This window comes from Elgaria multicarinata, chromosome 12 (assembly GCF_023053635.1).
Source record: "Elgaria multicarinata webbii isolate HBS135686 ecotype San Diego chromosome 12, rElgMul1.1.pri, whole genome shotgun sequence".
In the NCBI taxonomy this organism is placed as follows: Eukaryota; Metazoa; Chordata; class Lepidosauria; order Squamata; family Anguidae; genus Elgaria; species Elgaria multicarinata.
Genome location: NC_086182.1, coordinates 34,472,911 through 34,496,772, shown reverse-complemented (window position 1 = coordinate 34,496,772; position 23,862 = coordinate 34,472,911). Strand labels below are relative to the sequence as shown.

Below are 23,862 nucleotides of genomic sequence, written 5' to 3'. Positions count from 1 at the left end.
ACAAAATAAATATTGAACTGAAAGGAAAACAAGATAAGGACTCAATTTTTTTAAAAAAATGCAATTCAATTAGAAGTGACTTGAAATAGGATAATAATAAAAACAAGATGTCCGCCTGCTGCCTGAAGACTTGCAGGGAGAGTTCCAAATGAGGATACTTGGGCAGGGAGTTCCATCGCTGGGTGCCACCACTGAGAAGGTGCTAGTGTTTATGGCTGCCTGCCATCGTCCAGGAAGTGGGGCGCCTGCAAGGAAGCTCCCTTGGATGACCTTAATGCCTTGTGGGGTGAGGGGGCATATATGGAGAGAAGGGTCCACACTCTAGCCACGTGGCATCACCGTAAAGTTCCCATGTTATATCAGATCTCAGCCCCAAACCTGTCTCTCTTCTGCCTGCCTCGGTATTCGCTTTCCTCCATTATTCATCAGCTAACTGCATTATTTAAGTCGCGGTAACACATAACTGCCTGGCACAGAGCGTGTGTTTATTCAGCACTTTGAATATGTAAAGCATTATAACGTTGTTATTAATAATTTGATAGGCTCTAAAGGCATCGAGGCTACAGTTTGAGCAGAAAATGATGGGCTGCGCTTTGCTGAGTGACATCACGTCGAGGAGGAAAAGCCAAGCAGACAGGAAGGCAGCCAACAGAAAGTTGATGAGAGGCATTGTTATAATCCGAGCTGTTATTATTGAAAACCAACCTTCAACACTGGCCTGGCCACTAACAATGGAGGCTAGTTAACAGGTCATCAAGGCAGCAGATCATGAGAGCCACTTGGATGGCCTCTTCACTGTGGGCTACAGAACGGGGGGGGGGGGGAGACGGGAGACCCCTCTCCTGTTCCCGTCTGAGTCTGGATCAGGGGAGCAAGGAATGGCAAAAGCAACAGATTTGTTTGAGACTGGAGTTGCCTAGCAAAGTTGCTAAGCGATTCCCGCAACAAAACACTTTGGAGGTTTTGGAGATGCTGCATCACTTCAATTGGACGTCGCTGTGAACTTGGTACCTGTAGCCGCCTGTAGAGTGTTGCATGCTTCTGCCTCTTCCATCACTGGCACCTTGCCAGGTCCGAAGCGGTTACGGCCCTAACCATGGCAATGAGCAATTGGCTGCCAAGGTTTTGTGTATTTGGTGGTTTGGTGCAAGGTTAGCAAAGTCGCCGATTCTGACACTGGTTGCAGAACTCAGGATGACTTTTAAAAGTGAGCTCATTGTCTTTATGGCTGCAAAGGCTGGATCAAAGTCTGGGCCATGGTTAGTGAAATCTCAGAAGCCTGAGGGGGGGGGTCAGTGTGATTTCTAGTGGCTGAAGGACTGCACTCCCTCCTGGTCCACTCTCTCCCCCAATTACTAGGAGAAACAGAACTAATTATGCAAAATTAGCTGGTACGAGGTTGCAGAATTCATCTTGTTTTGGCACGTAATTTTGTTTTGTTTCACAGCACAGAGGGCCACTCCCACTCAGTTTTATTAAATGTCACTGACGGAGAGATCTCAATGCTGCAACAGCAGATATAAAGGCAATATCACAATAAAAACTTGTCTTTTCTCCCCTCAACTTTATACTGGCCCTGGAAATTGAGCATAAGCAACGCACAGGTGTCTTAAACACTGAGGTCTAGGAAGTTGCTGCCGCAGAGGATCTTGAAGAAGCTACCAGTCATGGCAAGCTGTCGAGCATGGAGATTTCTAGAAAAGCGGGAGCTAATTTGCAGAATTCTGGGATAGGGCGAAGAGAGTGAAAAGAGTTTCCCTGAGAACAAGTCCCGTTGCCTACATTCTGCTTAAAGGATTATGGAAGCGGCAGACAATCTGGCGCAATGGAGCAAATTCTATAATTCCATCCCAAAAGCCACTCTCTGAAAGACAGCGCTTGTTAAACTGGAAGGATAAAGAGCTTCTTGAAGAAAAGGAAACAAAGATGGACCAGCACTGCAGGCTATCGCATGCTGCTTACTTTACCTCCACCGGGAGCCTTTCCATGCAGGCTTCCCAGTTTTACTCGGAGTAGAGGGAGAAAGAGAACACATCCTGCCCTTGCATTTTCATTCTGGTTTACCCCCAAAGTATCCAACCTTGCTCTGCTAATAAAGGAGGCATCCTGTGTCTGGGAATGTGCACCTTTCTGCAGGTGGCTCTGTGCTTTCTGACTGGCAACATCATTCGCCACTCTAAATACACAATCTCACGGCCTGCTGAGGATTCACAAACTTTACTCCCAAGTTCACAGTCACTAAAGTCCTTTGCTTCTCTAGAGGAGCATCAAGGAGTGAGCAGAGAAGAACCCCGTTCAAAAGTCAACTCAGTGATTAAGGGTGCAATCCTATGCATGTTAGGCAAAGAAAAGCCTACAACTCCCAGCTTGCCCAAGTCACCATGGCTGACTGGGGCATGCTGGAAGTTGTAGGCTTTTTCTCTGTCTAAACACACATAGGATTTCACCTTAACTTATTGCGTGGCCACTGGTGTAGCCTACATTCTTTTTAATGTGGTTACTCACACACACACACACACACACACACACACTGTAATCAATCTATTCCCCATTCCACTCCCAGTACACACTTTTCTCCTTGTACTGTTCCCTTTCCCAACTTCATGCAAACCTACCTATATTAAGATCCCACACAAAAATCCCAACCCCCCCTTTATAAATGAATGTCTTCTGCAGGCATTTTAAGCTCATTGTTTTTCCAGCGATAATCAAACTGGCTTCCAATTCACAGTAAAATAATATACAATAACATCTATAAAGCAACAGTACGAAACAATGCTACCAAGAGCAATGGAACAAATTATAATCTCCCCAGCAGCCAAATACGGTAGGAAGGAGTGAGTCCAAACTGCTCTGCAAAAAAACAGCCAACACTGAAGCCAATTGGATCTTTTTCAGGAGATCGTTCCAAAGTCTGGGTGCTTCTAAATTACGTCAATGGAACTGGTTACCTAGGGAGGTCGTGGTCTCGCCCACACTAGAGGCATTCAAGAGGCAGCTGAACAACCATCTGTCAGGGATGCTTTAATGTGGATTCCTGCATTGAGCACAGGGTTGGACTCGAGGGCCTGTTAGGCCCCTTCCAACTCTGCTATTCTATGATTCTATACCCACTCCCTGGTGCTGAACACCCCCAGAAAAGGGCTTGCAACCATCTGTGCAGATATATAGCATCATTTAAGAGAGAGGGGTGAAACACCCAACCACAACCTGAACAAAAGAACAATATCTAGAAGAGGAAGAACCATATGGGCATGTAGTTAGCTTCATTTAATTGGGGTGAAGGGTGGGGGAACCCAACCAATAACCTGAACAAAAGAACAGCCGCCAAATCCTAGAGGAAGAAGAACATGTTTATGGGAAACATGACAACGGCAACACCACAACGCTGATGGGGAAACCAACCGGAACCCAAATGTAATGAACAGCAGTTTGCGATGTGTGTGTGTGTGTGTGTGTGTGTGTGTGTGTGTGTGTGTGTGTGAACATTTCCTTACCTGTCTGAAGCCAGTCCTTGTATATTGCAGGATTTTCAGGGCATAGTTTGCCCGTTGGCCTTTGCTGTTGAATTCTATGTGGCCGGTGAGACCTTCCAATTCTACCTGTCCAAGAGAGGGTGAGTTGCAGCGCGAAATAGGGAATGTCCCCTTCATAGCCGCAAGCACAGTGCTTTCGGCACCCACCCTTCTCACTTAAAGCCACAAGAGTAAGGGTCATTTTCATATAACTTGTTGGAACCAGCTCCCTTGTGCCCCACACATAAAAACCTGAGTTTTCTCTCAGTTTCTCAGTTTCAAATCTTAAGTTCAGTTTGTCTCAAATATTGAGAATGTTTCCAGTTTTAAGTTCGGTTTGTTCTGAACTTTGATATCCACATGAAAATTCGTAAGCATTTTTTTTGTATGTGTGTACCTTTCTCTCAATCTTTGTATATGTTTTTGCCCAATGTACACAAGCCAGTTTTGCAAGCAATTTTCCTAACGGAATACATATTTGAACATTATTTCCCCTAATATACACATTTTTGTATATATTTTTCAAACTCCATCTCACAATCGAAGAACAAATTTTGAAGGATAACTGAGTTTGGGTTCACAAAGTGGCGTGAAAGTGCAAAAAGAGTATATTTGCATGATGCAAACTGAGCAAATGTCCATCCCATCCCTCATTTTGATGTGGATGCTCAAACTGGACCATTGTTCTTCACTAAACTTGCCCCACACAACTGCTGCTGTTAACTGCACTGTTCTTTGCAGGTTGCTGCAACAATCCTACCTCTCCTGTTCTTTCATGGAACAATCCATGCACACATGCAGCAAGGGGAGACTTGCCAGTAACCAGTGGTAGCAGCAGATAGACTGGACAGGTGACTGAGCCAGGACTGGCAGATCAGAAGATGTGCAGTAGCTGCAGAGGGCATGAAACTGGGTGGAAGTTTGCAAGGAAGCAGATATTGGCTAAACATGATCAGGAACATCCTGGTGGCAAAGAACTGTTTGTCAGTGGAACAGACTACCATGACTAGTGAGGGCCATCTGTTAGGGCAGCTGTTAAGTGCAGGATCCTTGCACTGAGCCTGGAGCTGAAATAGGTGACCTTCAAGGTTCCTCCCAACTCTATAATTCTAAGGTTTCTATGAACCCTGCTTCATTGTAAACCTCTAACCAGTCCTTGCATTCCTCTACTTCAACAGCAGGGCCGAAGTGATGCTTACACCCCATCCAAATCACCCATGCTCAATCCTTTCTCACCATTCTCAGGTAGTTCATCAAGCTGGTTCCGTGCTGCCAGATTTGGGCTGAACCACAGGACAGGGGCTTCACACCAATCTCTTGGCTCCGGTTCAGTTCTTGCACCGCACTCACCACAGCATAGACAGCATCAAACAACAAGGCAGAGGACAGCTGGAGATATTGGAAGACAGGGAAAGGAAGCGTTGGAGATATTGGAAGGTAGGACCAGAAACCAGAGAGTATAGAAGGAAGCTGGTGTTTTTAATATACGTTCAGATCAAATTGCAGTAAAAACAAAAGAAAAAAATTATTTTAAAAGCCAAGCAAGACTAAAATACGTATTAAAGCCAAATTGCTACCGAAAACACCCTGGACACCAAATGGATGGTGATATTTATAGAGTATTAAAACAAGGTGGAACAGGAAGATAACTAAATATGTCCATCCACCTATCTATCCATCAGAGTGGTGGTTATTTCAAACTGAGTAACTGTCTAGGCCAGTGGTTCCCAAACATTTTCAGGTCACCACCCCCTTGGTTCCACAAACTCATTCCCATTGTCCCCTACCCTACACTATAAAAATCATTTTTCAGAATAGCAGTTTTCAACGACCCACCAAGGAAGATAATAACAAAATTCTTAATGTGATGGATTGCCTTGATGAAGTGATACCAGTTTCCCAATGTCTGGTTTAAAGTCACTTCACATGAGTCTTAAATCACCACGTTTAGTAATCTGGAGTCGATTTCTTTGCTTGGAGAGAAGTAGGCAGACCACACTAAAACCACATTCCACCAATTAAGATGTTGGAAATGCAACCAGGAGCTTCTGAACCACTCTCCATAGTGCAGGAGAGCGATCAGAAATTTCCTTCTGTAACCAAAACTCCTGGTACGGAAAAGACCACCTCGAGCGCCCCTCTGCCGCCCCTGATGCCCCCTTGCCTCTTAATGACCCCCATGCAATCCCCCCCAAGGAGGCGGTACCGCCCACTTTGGGAACCACTGGTCTAGGCTTTAAAAAGTGTGGGGGGGGGGATGCAATGGATCAATTAAATATAGATCAATGTTTGTACTACAAAACTTCCAGAAAGTTGCCTTTTTGATGATCCTGGAGGGAGGGGGGCATTTTCTCTTATTTTGCATCATTTGATTTTGCTACTTTTACTGTTTTGCATCTTTTATGCTCTTTCTGCTAGTTTGTGGGAGGCAGAGAGCTATGCCAGGCAGCAAAGTCCTGCTCTTGACTATCAGAGACTTTTTTTTCTATAATAATTATGATGAGGATGTCAACGACAAGAAGAAAGTAGACCTTTCCAGTCTTGTATAACTCCGTTGGGCACCCTGGTACAGAAGAAACCGAGAAGAATTTCCAGCTAGTTCCTTCCGCAGACACACCTCAGCATGTACAGATGCCAAGTTAAAACTTGGCTTTTTAGGGAGGTCTTTAGCATGGGAAGAACGTAACCAGTGGCTTAATCCCCCCCATCCCCCCTGTCTCCTCTCATGCTGGGATTGCTTTCCCCCATTGTTTTACTGCTACATTGTTTTTATTGGATAGCTGTTTATTTCTGCTGTTAAATGCTATTATTCTGTCATCGTCATCATCGTCATCATCATCGTTGTCGTCATCTATAATTGAATTTTATTGTTCTAAATTGACTTTAATCTGTGTTGCAAGCTGCTCTGGTTTCTAACTGAAGAAGAGCCAGGTAGAAAATTCAAACAATCACCAGTTTACAATAATAATAGAGGGGTTTGGCAGCAAATAAAAGATTTTGCAATTATATTTAAAGAGCCCCTTGAAAGCTGTCCTTCAAATAATTCAAAAGTAAAAGTTGACGCATTAGATTTTAGTGTTATGCCCATTATTTGAAAAATGGTGCATGCTGCTTCCATCCAATAAACCTGAACACAAGGACAACATCTAGTGTACATGATTAATCAGTTCACTTGTTATTTCCAATATCTAAAAATGTTCTAAAGATCTTATTTAAATATGTGGGTGTACTGTTCCACCAGTACACTAATTTGCACTGAGTCACTCTGAGAGAGAAAATGGTCTAACTGATATATGGATCTTTGCCTAAATCCTGTCTCATGTGCCATTTCCCAAGTCTCAAAGAAACATCTAAGAGTTCGTTTTAGGGTGCAGTCCTATGCATATTTAGACAGAAAAAAGTCCTACAACTTCCCCAGCCAAAATGGCTACCTGGGGCCTGCTGGGAACTGGAGGACTTTTTTTCTGTCTAAACATGCAATTTTTGTGAACCGCCCAGAGAGCTTCGGCTATTGGGAAGTATAAAAATGTAATAAATAAATAAATAAATAAATAAATAAATAAATAAATAAAACAGGATTGCACCCTTAATCAATAAGACTGATATTATCTGATATAGTTGTGACAATTGCCCTTTCTCTCTGTTCTGTTTTATCAAAAAAATTATTTATTTATTTATTACATTTATATACTGCCCCACAGCCGACGCTCTCTGGGCGGTTTACAACAGTTAAAAATGGTAAACATTAAATTAGTCACACTATGTTAAATCTCTCATCTGATCGATCAAATCTTAATTCAAAACACTGGATTTGAAAGTATTGCTACCAAGCAAGTACCAATCTTGGTGAATTAACATTAAACTTTTCATGAGTAATATAGCCATTATGCACCTCTTAATCCTTAAACAAAGAAAAATATAAAATGCTTTCTGAATCATATTTAAAGTCCAACCTGGGTCTAGTTTATTTCTGTGTTAATTCCAGCATCCCAAGAGCTATGACAGCATTAATTTCCGCCCAAGTGACCATTGGCACTTATATGTATTGACAGCAGATAAACCCTTTCAACGGATTCATACCAGCTAGCAATGTTGCTAAGACTGTCTTTGGAAACAGGTGCACATTTCCACTCAGGTACACATAATGTTCACCTCCAGTGCAAGATGAGCATTACAACACCTAAATGTTTCTCCAGGTCATGTTTTAATCTTAGCCAAAGAAGAATTTTCCTCTCACCAATGCAGTGCTCTCTGCCATACCCACTGATTCTCCAGTTCCACTTGTTAGTTTAGTGCTCTGTCAGCAATGCCAAACAGGAAGAAGGAAGAGAAGGAGGTCTCTTCCCCCGCCCTCCAGTGCCTGAAAGGGTGTATGAGAAATTTGTTTCAGTTCATTTTTGGTCACGATCAAGGCTATCAATGGCTATCAGAAGCAGTAAGCCTGAATACACTAATTGCTCAGGAACAAGGGCAGGAGGGTGCTATTACACCCTGTCCTGCTTTGCTGCTCCCTGGTCAACAGCTGGTTGGACACAGTATGAACAGAGTGCTGCATTAAATGGACCCCTGGTCTGATCCAGCAGGGCTCTTCTTATGTGATTGTCGTGGTTGTTATTTATATAGCACCAACAATGTACTTGATGCTGTACAGAATATACAAATAAAACAGCAGTACCCTGCCTAGAGGCTTACAGTCTAAAATCACATTAAAACATATGAAGGGGGGAAGGAGTTACACAAAACAGAAATAAGGGAATAATTCTTCTTACGTTCTTAGGATTTACCCAGTTTACACCTTCCAGACCGAACAATGACTCCGATGCAATCTGCACTCGTTCCATACATTTCCAAACTTGCAATATGATTCAGGGACAACAAAGCTTGCAAGCTGATATGGACTTGAGTTGGAATGAGCTTCAAGATAGAAGTCAGAGAAGTTCAGCAAGCCCAAATTTGGCTGATTCACACAGCGTGTTATGCTGCGAGTACCCCTGGAAAACATAGGCCATTTCTACACCTGCCTTTCCCCCCGGGATCATCACAGGATCATCCCTGTGCATCCAAATGACACATAGGGGATCCCAGGAGCAGGCAGGGATGATCCCTCCATTTGCCTGGGATCATCCTTAGGTGTAGAAAGGACCATAGTTTCCTTAAGAGCTACTGACACTGGAAATTCAGATTGGTCCGGAAACACACCAAGCTATTTCCTAATTGTTTGTAAAATAGCTTTTCTTATTTCCAAGCCAGCCCCACACATGTATCTATTTTTTTTCCTATCACACCCATAACCAAAGCCCCCAAAATCTACGGTACCTGATAATACCATAGAAGATTAGGAAATACAGGCTCATCTTTGTTAACAGGCTTCTGTATAGTAGATATTCTTAACCCCAGGGTATTTTCTTGCCAGACATAGCAATGCCACATTTCCTCCCAATTTTTCACCTCTCAAAGCCACCCTCTGAAACATGGCAATCCTAGCAAACCAAGATAAGTTGTCAATGATGCCACCTCCACCATCAATGCATAGCCAGCCTATCATTTAAGCAACTGCATCAGATCTCGCACCAGCCTCCTTTCCCCCAACACCCAACTGGCATGGCCAAAGAAATAAGGTGAAAGCTTGTATAACCAATGCCATGGCTTGGTGAAGAAACTGATTGCCAGTTAACTCAAACTGATCTTTATTTATTCGATACCCAGAGATGGGACCACACCAGCTCTCACTCCTTCAAAAATCACGCAGGTAGAAACTTGCTTTTTAAAAAACAAGAACTGTCAGTGAGATTCTATCAATGCCTACTCAAAAATAAGTCCTATTGAGTCCAGTGGGGTTTACTCCCAGGAAACTGGGTAGAGGATTGTAGCCTAAAGCGGACATTCCAAATCCTGTGCTCAATTCTATATCCTACATGGCTTCTATGCCTGCTTGGAGCTACACTATGTGCACCGCTTCACTCATATTGCTTCTGAAAGGGCGTTAGGTTTGGGGCCTTGCTAAATCTGCTTTATTCTCTTTCCAGTGTTCCTTTTTAGCCGTGAACATTCCTTCCTACCCCCATGATCTCATTCTGGAGATGGATATTTTAATCCCTGTCACACTAAACTCCCCAAGTCCTTTCCTACACGCGGGGCTTCGAGCTGACAATACTACTTTAGCATATAGTTCACAATCTGTGTTGACGGTCCAACTTAGACTCATTTGCTTCTAATCACTTCTATTTCTTCCTTTGGTCTCATGTGGTACTTTTCTTCAACGGCTCCTTTGGTGCTTGCTTTTTTTTTTTATCAAGTTATTAACTGGTCATTTTCTCTCTTCCCCTCATAGCTATGACTAAGATTTCACCTTTAATTATCATCACTTCCTGCTTTCCCGGTGTTGCCAGCTCCTTATTATTATCAAAGCTCCATTTCTCCTAACTAACCTCTCTCTGCAGAGCGTCTTTCCTCAATTATCATGGCGGGGGTTTGAGTGATCTATCTTCCCTTCAAAATCCCTTGCATCATCTCACCTTTGCCGGTGTGTGAATGCAATTACATTGGAGAATACCTACTGATTGTGTCAGTTCTCTCCCCCAGCTATCCTGTACCAAAAAAAGAAAAGAGGGAAAGAACTGTGCATGTAGTGAATTTGTGAAATGGCCGTTGCCTTGCTTTGAACTGGTCTGGAGATACAAGCCTTGATCCGACCGGACGCTCTTCTTGTTAATCCTTGGTATGAAAACAGCACCCGCTGGACAAAGGGTGCCCTCTGATCTCCTTGTGCAAATACATTCTCAGAAGAAATGTACTTTGCACATGTTCAGAGGCTTTCTGCACAAAACAGCTTGCATAAGCAGGGGAAATGCGTGATGGGGAGACACGTTCAGAGGCTAGCTCAGGATTGTAGTGAGGAAGGGCAGGAGCCATGCAAAGCTTCCAGGGAGACTCAATTATCCCACCTCACCACCCACCGGATTCCAAGTTTCATTTTTTTAAAGTCTCTCTTCCTTATGCTTGTGGAGCTATAAGAAAAAAAAGTGGACAGACCATATTCCGCTCAATGCAAGAAATAAGGCACTTTCTACACCTAAGGGTTATCCCAGGAGAATGGAGGGATTGTCCCGGGATCCCCTGTGTGTCATTTGGATGCACAGGAATGATCCTGGGACAATCCCTGGAAAAAAGGCAGGTGTAGAAACGGCCTAAAACGGTTTCCATCTTCCAGGGTTCCAGGGAGGATAAAAACATGAAGGCAATTGACAGGGAGTTGGCTCTTTTATTATTAAACATAAGCATATTAGTTCCCCTATATTTAGGACTTCATTGTTTCACACTGAAACAATCACGCCTCCTCCCCACGTCTCAGTAGGGGCCCATGGAAGCATAATACTTGGTGCCCTTTTCAAAGAATATGCACAGGTTTACATGGTGATGGACCTTGAAGATGGGCCCCTATACAAAAGACATGGAACCAGTGCCCTCCCCAATGTTTGTGGGACTCCAGCTCCCATGAGCCCCAGCTAGCATGGCCAATGGTCAGGGATGATGTGGGTCATAGTCTAACACCTGGAAAGGGACAGATTCCTCACCTCTGTCTTAAAACGTCCCTCTTCTTTCCCAACGGCTGAGACTTGAAACTAATTTCTCCCTCCCCCTCCTGGTCCGCCTGCCAGGGGTGGCAATTCCCAGACCCCAGAAGTTTGGGCTTGCTCTTGTAACTGGTGAGCCAACATCTTCCGATTTTCCCTTCTGTGACGTTCACATCCTGAGGGTGCATTTACGAGAGCTTTCAGAACAACACTGTGTCAAACATTTTCTAAACTCTGCCTCAAGGGAGCTCCATTGCTATGCTCACAATTATGTAAATGTTACAAATTTCCATGCATTTGCCAATTGCCATGACATGATGTGGGGTGTGTATAATATTTGCAAAACTTGGAATTTTTTTGTTGTTGTTGCTGCAAGTTGCAAAGGGAAAAGGAAAACAAAATTGATCTCACCCTTGAATCAACAGAAGTGCAGCTTTCTCTAGTTTTAGGCCTGCGTGTTTTCAAGCTTTTCTCCCATTGCCATGAGCAAAATAAGAACTCTGGCATAAAGTTCTAGATCCTGCACCCCAATCAAGGTTCCCGAGGTTTGGCCAGAGGCTGACATTAAAGAGTCCAAGACCGAGTTGGGCAGCACTGGATCAACCCCCCACCCCCGTCCCCAATTTATCTTAGTGGGTTTCCATTAGGGATGTGCTCCGCTTCTCCTCGGACCGGAGAAGCAGGAGTGGATCGGGGGGCTTCGCCTCCCCTTAAGGCGGAGGCGAAGAGGATCTGGGGAGCCACGGAGCATTGCGGAGCGGATCGAGGTGAAGGTGGATCCTTCGCCTCGATCTGGAGCTCCGCAAAAAAGGTAAGCGGGGTTTACTTGGCCCTGCTGCTGTCACTGCCGCCCATGCAGCGACGGCGGCAGAGCGAGGTAAGGGGGAGGGGGGTCTTACCTGCATCTGTCCGCGGTCCCGCGGCTGCTTCAACTGAGCCCGAGGATTCAACCAGGAAGACTAGGCCGCAACTGCAGCAGAGCAGAGCGGCCCTAGGCGAAGCGGGACAGAGCGGGCCCAATCCGCAATTTGTGGATTGGGCGCGAAGAAGATTGGGGGGGTCCGTGCACACCCCTAGTTTCCATCTGTTACCACCATGTCAGAACTCTGCCTCATCATCTGTAATTGTCTCCAGCCAGTTTTCCATTTCCTTTTCCCCTCCTCTGTGCAGTTAACGATCTCTTATTAGCTACCACAAATGATGCTTGTAGATCTTAATGAAGCATATGACACTATTGATTGGGATATTCGACTTTGTAGCCTCCAAACATTTGCATTCGTTTCTGGAATGTGTGCGCCTGTGTTTTTATGTTTGCTCAGTGTCTCTTTTTGTTTAATGTTATTAGACAAGTTGATTCAAGGCCAGTCCTCTAAGAAGCAGCATAGCGGTCGCATACCTGAAATTTGAAGAAGATGGTATTGGGGAGCATTTTTCAATGTGTCTCTAGGCCACCATCTATAGTGCAAATACAAAACGATTTCCTGCCCTTCTCCTGTTCCTTCTCCTAGGCAGATCTAGGTGGTTTTGTTAAGCAAGGGGAACTATTTCAAAATTTGGAAAGGGGGTGGGACAAAGAATTCAGAGTGTGGAGAGCATTTGTTTTATTATTGTTTTATTTATTTATTTATTTATTTATTTATTTATTTCTATTTATTTATTTATTACATTTTTATACCGCCCAATAGCCGAAGCTCTCTGGGCGGTTCACAAAAATTAAAACCATGAGGAACATAATAAAACAACCAACAATATATTGGTTTAGTACAATCAATTACCTGTGTAATATTTAATGTTTTTCTTTACTATTGGAAAATCAGTTTGATCTTTATCTGTATGAGAAATGACTGGATTAGTAAACTTTTCTATATAGAAGAACAGATCCTAAAACGATCCAGGAACGATCCCAGGATATAGGGCTGCTGTAGACATGCCCCAAAATAATTGTGATAGAGCTGATGTTTTGGATTAAACTCCCAATGGCCAGTGAAAGTGAAAGAACACACACTTTCCTCTTGTGTATTTGCACTATTCCTCTAAAACACAGCGCCATCTTGAGGCTATCGAGCACAAAAGCAGGAAAGAAAATGTTCCTCCTGTAGTACTTGGGTCTCATTTCTGCAATGAAACTTTGGGGTCATTTTCATTGTCATTTCATTTCATTAATCCAGTCTTATTTATGATTGTAAATTACCTTGAGTGCCAAGATGGTGTACACAATCCTCCTCCTCACCATTTATCCTCACAACAACAACCCTGTGAGGTAGGTTGGGTTGAAAGTCTCTGACTGGCTCAAAGTCACCCAGTGAGCTTCCATGGCCGAGTGGGGACTAGAACCCGGACCTCCTGACTCCCAGTCCAACACTCTAGCCACCACACTGGCTCTCCTTATCAAATAAAGAGACTAAAGTTTTCTATTTAACGCCCCCCCTACCAATTGTCCTTCTCTGACTCTATTCATGTTAGTTAATTTCATCATCAAGAGCGTATCCCAAAGGAATGAAATGTATTTACAAACAAACAATTTAACCACCACTTATGCACCACGCTGGAAACAAAACCCTATGAGGAGAGACTGAAAGAACTGGGCAGGTTTAGTCTGGAGAAGAGAAGATTGAGGGGAGACATGATAGCACTCTTCAAATATTTAAAAGGTTGTCACACAGAGGAGGGCCAGGATCTCTTCTCGATCCTCCCAGAGTGCAGGACACGGAATGACGGGCTCCAGTTACAGGAAGCCAGATTCCGGCTGGACATCAGGAAAAACTTCCTGACTGTTAGAGCGGTACGACAGTGGAACTAGTTACCTAGGGAGGTCGTGGGCTCTCCCACACTAGAGGCCTTCAAGAGGCAGCTGGACAACCATCTGTCAGGGATGCTTTAGGGTGGATTCCTGCATTGAGCAGGGGGTTGGACTCGATGGCCTTGCAGGCCCCTTCCAACTCTATAATTCTATGAACCCGGCAACAGCAACCAGCCTTAGGAGAGGCATTTCAAACTTTTAGACGGGAGGTGAAAACACACAAAACTGGGAAACCACCCCACGATTGGTGGATGTGGGAAAGGGGTGTGGCCATTTGGGAAACCCTGGGAGGCTGGGCTTGGCCCCTGAACCCAAGGCTCTGCACCCCCACCTTGGTCCAGCATCATCTTATTGGTGAGGCCACCGTCTGGAAGAGTCTCCCCAGTTTCTTCCTTGTTCATCGGCTTCCACCTTCTTTCAACTCTCGACTGAAAATTATATTTCCCACTTTGCCTGGGCCTCTTAATTGCCATCTCCCTCTGCCACTGTTTATCTGTTAGTCTTATTTAATGCAATAAAGCAATTTGGGATTTTGCTCCGATGGCAAGCGCCGTACATGATTAAGTTGTATTTCTCCATAAGAATGCCGCTGTACAGATCCTCGGGGGCTTTCCTGCCACCCAGCTGGTGTGAAATACACCCCCTACATCTCTCCCTACTCAACCTTAGATCACATCGCACCCTTTTTAAAATTCTCATCCTTTTCTTGTTGACACTAATAGCCCTTCTGCAAATATCCCCTCATTTGCTCATTAACGCATATTGTTTCACTGCTGTTTATTTTCAATTTTGGTTCCTTGTCTGTTGTAAAGAGTGCTGATGAATTGTAGTGAAAGGCATTCTGGGCACTGGGGAGGGGGTTTGTCTCACCAATGGCTTCCTGTTCTCTTGGTCTGGCACTTAGGCAAAAAGCGTTAGGAAGCGAGAGGAAGCAGCGACCTCCAAAACGTGGTTAGAAAGTGGAGAAACAGGAGAGAGAGAGAGAGAGAGGAATGTTTCTCCCTCTCACCTCTGAGTGAAACGCGGGGCATCCCAATGAAACTAATTGGACAGGACATTCAGAACAGACAGAAGAAAGGATTTCTACCCACACCACAGAATTAATTGATAGTATTCACTGCCACAGGATAAGAGATAAGAGCCAGAAGCTTAGATGGGTTTCAAAGGGGACACGACACAGCTGGGAATGGATGAATCTGTTAGTTTCACTATGTCCCACATTCCCATTTGTTTGTTTTAACTCATACGTTCTTTCCGACCCATTTATGAAAGAAATGCGTGAATTTTGGCATGTTCTTACCCAAAAAACCCAAACGCTGCAAAATTCTCACCTGTCGTTAGTCACCCCACTGTCACTTCATAGAAGGTCCTTTTTCAACAGTGACTTATTCAGTTATCATTCATGAAGAGCAGAGACATTAAGTGAGGTTCTCCTGAGTTGAATTTTAGGTTGTATGCACATTGGGGCAGAGACGAATGCTCTTGTACTCCAGAATCAATATGTTCCATACAAATTGATGCAGCTATCTATCATCATCTAAATCAACCTCCCCCAATATGGTGCTCTCCAGATGTTTCAGACTACAATTCCCATAATCCCCAGCCAGAATCATGCCTGGTATGATTGGAGTTGTAGTCCAACACATTTGTAGATCTCCTGACTTAAATAAATAAAATAGGCATAGATAAAACAAGCTATGCATTCACTGGGGGATCCATCCATGTGATTTAGCACGCTTGAAAAACCATGGACAGGTTGTTAGTTGTATAATTTTTTCAAGCGAACAAAAGTTCAATGTACAGTTTTCATCAGTACTAAGCCCCAAAGTGATCAACTCCTCCACCATTAATCCTGTATTTCCTAGGAAACCACACTAGGCAAGTTCTCAAGGACAGGTTATTTTAAAAATTTTATTCATTCATTTTTTTTAATGTATGAAACAATGTCATCTATATTGTTGCCACCGAAATTTAACACAAAGCCTTACAAGTGCCCCAATCCAGTGATACAATCAGGGTTTCTGTCAATGAAATAAACAGTTAATTACAAACATCTGCTTTAGCCTACATTCTAATTACCTAATCTAGCCATCTGTAATTTTAATGATTTCCCCTGATTTTCTTTCTTTGGCGTGTGATTAATGGGAGCTGCATTTTGAGCAAACAGCTTCCCTCCTCCTTTTGCAAAACAGACTCCACTATCTCTTAGCACGCAAGAAAAAACTTAGGATTTCTGTGACTTGCATGAAACTTGCCGGCAGGCTGATGTGCAGAGTTGTTGTTGTAAACCGCCCAGAGAGCTTCGGCTGTGGGACGGTATATAAATGAAAATTATTATTATTATTATTATTATTATTATTATTATTATTATTATTATTATTATTATTATTATCCGGGGGGGGGGTTCAGTAGAGGGGTAAACATGCAAAACCCTAGGCAGAGAGGTCCTTCTTGAGATCTACTTTTCAGAAGTTTATCAGCACCAAGTGCTTGGCACAATCCCCCAGGTGAGTATTATGGTCCTTTCATCACGGGGAATGAGAGATCCCTACAATGAAAGACAAAAAATTCGCTTGTGTGTTGTAAGGAAGTACCAGTCCAGGGCACATAAGAGATTCCTGTTATGCATGCTAGCATCTTCCATGCCATTTTAATCCCAGAGTATTTCTGGGAAGAAGCCCAGGGAAGACTGGAAGATAGAAGAGAAGGACTGGGCATCAGTTTCAATGGGTTTTGCACAGGTAAGGACCACAGTGGATTGATTGTGCCTCGTAAGGACAGAAAACAGGCTTAAAAGCAACAACAGATAGGCCTGGTTCAGACAACATGCTAAACCATGCTGCTTAACCACAAGATGGTTAAGGGAATGCATTAATTCCCTTAACCATTTCGTGGTTAAGCAGCGTGGTTTAGCGTGTTGTCTGAACCCAGCCATAAATACCCTAAATGTAGACTGTGAGGAAGTGAGAGGTGGAGAAATCAGATTTTATTTCGGTCTGTCATTATTGTTCCCTGGCTTTATTAGCAAGCTTTATATATAATGCATGTCAGCTCAGCTGTCATCGAAGGCAGTTAGCAATGGAGAGATCATTTCAGGTACGCAGCGAGACTGGGCAGTGAATTAGTGGCAGTCTTTCTCTGGACTGGAGGAGTGAGTGGAGAGTGATGGAGCAGGATGGCTGAGGGTGTGAACTCCGCAGAGTTTGCAGCAGGTTCAAAATCCGAGCAAGCAAGTAGCAGCTTGGCGCAAGCTAGAGCATCCATCCACTAGATGGTATTTTAGGGCAAAGAAACACTGATGCAACACACACAACTTTCATTCTGTCCACTGAAGGTCACTTTGACCTTTCACGTAAGCAGAAAAATGCGGAGCACTGGGCGTCTTCTAGCTGAGGCCTATTTATTCATTACCATTTCAGCTCCTCTGCTGTTCACAAACTTTCTTGCATGCCTCCGAGTTGAAGGAGGATAATTTCCAGACAAGGCACGTGGGAATAGCATCCCAAAATTTCTAGGGAGGAAGCAGGAATTCCCTTCAAAGTGCAAAAACTGTTTTAATGAAAGGATGTGTTCGCTAAGGGGACCCCATCTTTGTTAATGAGCCAATGTTCAGCTATATTTTGCTGTTTCCATATGTACCCAACTCCTCTGCATTTGAGAGAAACATGCTTAGTAAGGTATGAGGAATTCAGCTGATGTGTATTCCAATCACAAGTTGCTCCAAGATGTGTATTGACCTTGGCTTGCATGAACCATTGTCCTTCTATAGTTGATACCTTATCTCTATAGCTGATTGACAAACAGACGCTTGGAAAATTGTTTGCTCTGTTTTAGTTGCTGAAATAACCAACAGCCCCCACCATGAGTTAATAACCGAGGCAGCTCAAACAAAATTCTATATCCTGTCTTTGTAGGAATGTGCTGACATGAAACCACAATGTATGTCACAATGTAAGTCATTTTACTATATAAGAAGCTCCAAAATAACCCACGAGTTACTCTCTTCCCAGCGCCTAGCTAGAGAGTCACGCACTCGGCCAACTGTGATCAGAAATAAAGGTGTGTTATACCTGACTTGGGACTCTGTGCATTCTTAAGAGAGTTTTGGCTGTCTCCTAGGGAAAAGTACCTGGCATTTTGGGTTAACAGATGGAGAAGGTCCTACTCTGGTAATGTACCCATTAACAAGCACTTGGAGGACATATTCTTCAGAACAGAAGGCTCCATCCATCTCTCAGTCCCACCAAGATGGCCAGATTTTAGAGATCAAACTCATTCTATCCCATTTCCGCATAAGCTTGCGATGGTTATGCCCACCCTGGTTCTTGACCCTCCAACATTAATCAGCTTGGCCTCCTCTTTATGTTTGATCCTTCTTCTTTTTCCAACAGTAGACATGGATGAATCAGTCAATTTTGGTTTCAAAGTTTCTCATTTTTTTTAGTCTGAAGTTTGTTTCATCTCCAACTCTGAGAATCTCTCTAGTCTTAAATTTGGTACAACTTGAGCTTTGAGAATATTTTATTTTTAAACTTTACGTGAAAATTCATAAGCATTTTTTGTGCTAATATATGCATTTTTGTATGCATTTTTTTGGCCTAACATACACATTTCTATTAAGCAATTTTCCTAACATAATGCATTTTTTAATGTTATTTTTCCTTTTTTGTACATTTTTTTGTTTACTGGAGAACTAACTCCATTGCATAACTTGGAGACATGTGAGTGCCATTTTCTTGGTAGAAAGGCAGGGCATGAATCCAATCAATGAATGCATAAATGCAAAGGTTAACTGAGTTCTGGTTTGCATAGTGCTTGGAAAATGTGAAATGAAGGGAACCGATTTCTCCTCCTCCCTCCCCAACAGGCCCGGACTACACTGTGGGTTGAGTTCTGGATGTTGCTGTTGACTTACCGCCGGCCCTGTAAAAGGGATGTGGTCACAGTTTTCTAGCCAGGACTGGTTGAGGCTGTCTGCAAACTCTTGGAAGAAAGCGTGGGATTGGTTGAAAATAGAAAATCCCATGATGTTCACTCGATCATCCAGATGACTGTCCAGTCGCTGGAGGGAAAACTCCTAATGGAAGCCAACAAGCAAAACAGCAAAAGGAGAATTAGAAGGTGTGAAAGAGAAGAAAGACTTCCAGGGAAAAGGACAGGAGGCGATCTAGAGAACTACAAAAGCCCTCCGGATTGGTTTGGACTGCAGCTCCCATAATTCCCAGCTAGGGATGTCAAAGCAACCTGCAATGGATCAAAATGTGTTTGGATTTCTATGAATCTAACCTGCGGATTCCACGGCAGACCCGCGGGTTCCAAATTGTGCAGATTCCATGGACTTACGGGCCGTTTTTAAACTTTTGGGATTTGCACAAATGCACATTTGCAAACAGGAACGGAATTCTCATATATCTACTTTTAAAAAATCTGATTCCATCAGCGAGTGATTGACAGAACGAAAGATGCCTGCCTGTCCATGAAACACAGATGGAATAGAATTACAAAATTTGTCTATTCCCAGCCAGCACAGGTGCCAGGTTGGGGAAGGCTGTGATACAGACATCTGGAGCAGCCCACAGACCCAAAGAAGAAAGCCCAACTGAAGCCCACAAGTACCATCATGATCGGCCCTCAGCATATTGTGGGAGGGTATTAGATTCTCCATTTTCCTGGGCAATGGCAGACAGGAAGTAAATTAGTACCCCGGGCTCCGGATAGAATTTCACCCACATCATTGTACATTTAATTTATTTTCTGTACTTGTTTCTATTTCAGCTGATACAACAGATTTTTGAGGCCTCAGGAAAAGGGGAGTAAAAGTGCACCTTCTCTGGTGCAATGAACTCTGAGGAGAACAAGATGAAACCAAGGATTAAGTGGTCTTTTGGACACAATCGCATTATCATTAGGAAACACAAAAATTGCCTGTGCTCTATTGATTCATTTGAATGATATTATCCTCCGGTCTCCCTGACAGATTATCCATTTCCAGACTGCAAATGTTCAACGTGCGGAACAAAGGGCAGATGGCTAGTGATTTCGCATGCAAAGAGTGTGGCAACAGTTATGCTGATCAAGGCCTGTCCACCCTTCTCCCCCTGGAGAAGCAGGACAGCCATGAGGAGGGCAGATCTGAGGGAGATGAATGGCCAACCCAACCCTCTCACTGGCAGCCAGGGCTAGTTGGGAACCGGAGCAGCCTGGAAGCCCAGCAGAATGTGGCATGACAGTTCTGTCCCCACAGCAAAATATCAGGCAAAGAGAAGCAAACATTAGTAAACAATTAGAAGAGAAGTCATCACCGGAAAACAATGCCTAGAACCAGAAGGCAAAGACTCAAAGCCTGCGTAACGCACAAAGGGGGGACGGTCCTCAAAATTGGGCTCTCAGCAGTCAGTTTCTGGCACTGGGCTTCCCATGGAAGCACGGAGCTCTAGAATTTGAGGGCAACAACAAGACTGTAGTACCAGGCTTCCTGATCGTTCTGTCAGCTGACTCCCAAGGGCCAATTACAGCTCACCAGGCCCTAGAAAGTCCTAGCCTCAGCACTTGGTCCTCAGTCTGTGCAAGGTAACTTGTGGGTGAGGACTCCGACTTAGGTCTTGTTCCTTGATAGCTGCCTTGGATCTCGATGTCTGCTTCTTTTCAATCCTGTTTCTGGCCTACTTGGGCTGTCAGCGAGCTTCTCCCTGAGGGTGGAGGGGTTCAGGAGTGAGGAGCAAGTTGGGGAATGGCCCCCCAGGACCTCCCTGAATGAAACACTCACCCCAAGGAGTCAGAGGGAATGAAGAAGTTGCAGGAGCTGAAGGATCAGAAATTGTTTTGGGGTGTTGGAGAAATCCATTTGGTAGATGGAGTTTGATGAGTTTTTCTGGGTTCGCCCCACCCCCACCCCAGACTTTATTCCTGTTTCTGCTGTGGCCCCTGACTCAGTATGTAGTGAGTTCAGCCAGTTTGTGGATTTTCCAGAGATTTTGTGCATTTTCCCCTCCTCCCACAGGTTCTGCAATCTGCACACATTTTGAGCGATTCGCACAAATTGCTCAGAAATATGCACAAATTGCAGAGCTCCATTGAATCACAAAAGAACTGGATATCCCAGTGACAGACACCCCTAGACTGGTTATGACATCTCCTTGGAGCTGCTGTTGGTGGCAACCACTGCCTCTGAGGACTCACTGCCCTGGGCCATGACAGTAGGGATGCTAAAAAGTCACAATCTCTTTGCCTTAAAAAGGAGGGAACAGTTCTGTATTGATAACATTGCTGTATTTATCACAATAAAATAACCACAACAAATGCTTTAATACACTCTGTTTTGCAATGTACCTATTGGACTTTCTGAGTTTGAATCTTACTCAGAGACAGAAGTGGATTAAAGGCTTTAGCGGCCTAAGTGGAACAAGCCCTACTTCCACACACCTGTACTGTCTGGGGACAGTTTGGACTCCCAAATACAATCAAACCTGAGGTTTCTAAAACTGAATAAAAAGTCTGTCCTTGCAAAGCCAGAGCCAGAGCTGTGATGCTTTGCTTTCTTGACCTGTGCTTGAAGGAGGCAGTAAGGATGTGCATTAAACAGCAGCATTCTTGGTGTGACGATAGTGGCGCTTATTTCCAAAGTGCTAGCCTGGCATTATTAAATAATAGAACAGAACTGTGTTCCCTGGGAGACAGCCTGCAGGAGATATTACAGGCCAAAAGTCTCTCTTCAGCGACTGCTGTTATCTGCGAGGCGCTTGACCTGACACACTCACCGTCTCCAGCATCAGGAAAACTCCTCGGAGTCACCTAAACCTTGGCTCCTGGAGAGATTGCTCCCTAATCAAGGTGGCGTCAAACGACTTTGCGAGACGCGGTTTCAGCAGATCCACTCGGAACTGGCAAGCATCGCCCACAGCGTGCTATGACTCAGCAAATGAAGAGAGGTGTTTTTCGACACTGCTTAGCACATGAAATGGCTGAATTTCAGCTTATTGCTCAGTGAAGGTATATGGAACATGTGCAGCGATTAAGGGCCCGATCATGAATTGTGCTGAGTTCTCACTTTCCAGCCATCACCAAATCTTGCCACTGCCGTGAAACTTTTAATATTTAAAAGATAGTCAGTGTGGTGTAGTGGTTAGAGTGTTGGGCTGGGACATGGGAGATCCAAGTTAGTATGAAGCTCAGTGGGTGAATTTGGGCTGACAGAGGAGGGCAACGAGGATGATCGGGGGTCTGGAAACAAAGCTCTATGAGAAGAGACTGAAAGAACTGGGCATGTTTAGCCTTGGAGAGAGATGACTCAGGGGAAACATGAGAGCACTCTTCAAATACTTGAAACGTTGTCACACAGAAATGGGCCAGGATCTCTTCTGGATCATCCCAGAGTGCAGGTCACGGAATAATGGGCTCAAGTGACAGGAAGCCAGATTCTCGCTGGAGATAAGGAAAAACTTCCTGACTGTTAGAGCAGAACAGCAATGGAACTAGTTACCTAGGGAGGTTGTGGGCTCTCTCACTCAAGAGGCCTTCAAGAGGCAGCTGGACAACCATCTGTCAGGGATGCTTTAGGGTGGATTCCTGCATTGAGCAGGGGGTTGGACTCGATGGACTTATAGGCCCCTTCCAACTCTACTATTCTATGATTCTATGACTGACTCCCAGCCTAACCTACCTCACAGGGTTGTTGTGAAGATAAAATGGAGAAGATGAGGACTAGGCAGGCTGCCTTGGTTTCATTGCAGGAGGAAAAAATGGTGGGATAGAAATGCAACGAGAAAAGAAATTAAAATGATGACTTCATTCTGTTTCAAAAAATGAATAGCTAGCTAGCTCCCTCTCCCCGGGTTTTACAAAAACTTGGCTGTTGCCAAGGTTTGTCACACTTTAGTGTAACTAAGGCAGGATCTACACTACTGCTTTAAAATGGTTTATAACAGTAGTGACAACTGTTGGGGCCCAGGACATACGCCGTATACAGTTTTCAAACCATTTCCAAAGTGTCATATCCTGTTTGGTGTAGAGCTGGCCCAAGACATGGGAGCCAGGAGATGGCTATGCAGATATGAGGTGGCTTGATTCTCATCAGCAATAGAGGACAGACATTGGGGGCAGAGTGGGTGCATTGTGACTGGACCTTTATGTTTTCCTGTCCTCCAACGCATGACATTTTATCAGCCTTTCTCCCGCTATTAATAGAACTTGGCATTTGTTATAGTGCTTTTGGAACATTCAAAGCATTTCACATGCATAACGTCTCTAATCCTTACACCAATCCTTAAGGTAGGCCTGTATTATTATAATCTCCATATTGTAGATTAAGGGGTGAGGCTGAGAGATGTAGATTACCTAAAGCTACCTAGTGTGTTCTTGTGAAGGGCTGTGCTCCGCTTCTCTTCAGGTCAGAGAAGCAATAGCAAGGCAGCCTGATTCGTCTCTGGAAAAGGCGGAGGCGAAGAGAGTCGGGGGGGCTGTGGAGCGAGGCGAAGAGGATCGCCTCAATCTGGAGCTCTGGACGCAGGTAAGGGGGACTCATCTGGCGCTGCTGCTGCTGCCACAGTCCCTGTGGCGATGGTGATGGAGCTAGGTAAGGGGGCAGGAAGGAGGGAGGCTTACTTGTGTCCATTGCAGGCTTCATTTGAGGCCCCGATTTCAAGTGGAAGAGGCCGCGGCCTTCTCTTCCACTTGAAGCCGGGGCCTCAATCGAAGCCTGCGATGGACCGCAATGGACGCCGGTAAGGGGGCGGGGGGGTTGGCCTACCTGGAGCCACCACCGTCCATGTGGCGACGGCGGAGCCAGGTAAGGGGGCAGGGAGGAGGGAGGCTTACCTGCGTCCATTGCAGTCCATTGCGGGCTTCAATTGAGGCTCCAGTTGAAGCCAGAAGTGAAGGCCAAGGCCTCTTCTGGCTTCAAGCCACGGCCTCAATTGAAGCCCATGACAATGGACACAGGTAAGGGGGGGTTTGGCTTACCTGGCACTGGCGCCAT

The 23,862-nt window shown here is 44.4% G+C and overlaps 1 protein-coding gene across 1 annotated transcript in view; it reads right to left on the bottom strand.

Moving 5' to 3' along the window:
* GRIK4 (glutamate ionotropic receptor kainate type subunit 4) overlaps positions 1-23,862 on the bottom strand; it is a 261,624-nt gene that overhangs the window by 66,185 nt on the left and 171,577 nt on the right. Inside the window, exons 7-9 of the mRNA XM_063138998.1 lie at positions 18,805-18,966; positions 4,752-4,904; positions 3,498-3,602 (exon numbers count right to left, since the gene is read on the bottom strand). Of these exons, the coding sequence (XP_062995068.1) occupies positions 3,498-3,602; positions 4,752-4,904; positions 18,805-18,966 (420 nt within the window). The remainder of the gene's footprint in view (positions 1-3,497; positions 3,603-4,751; positions 4,905-18,804; positions 18,967-23,862) is intronic.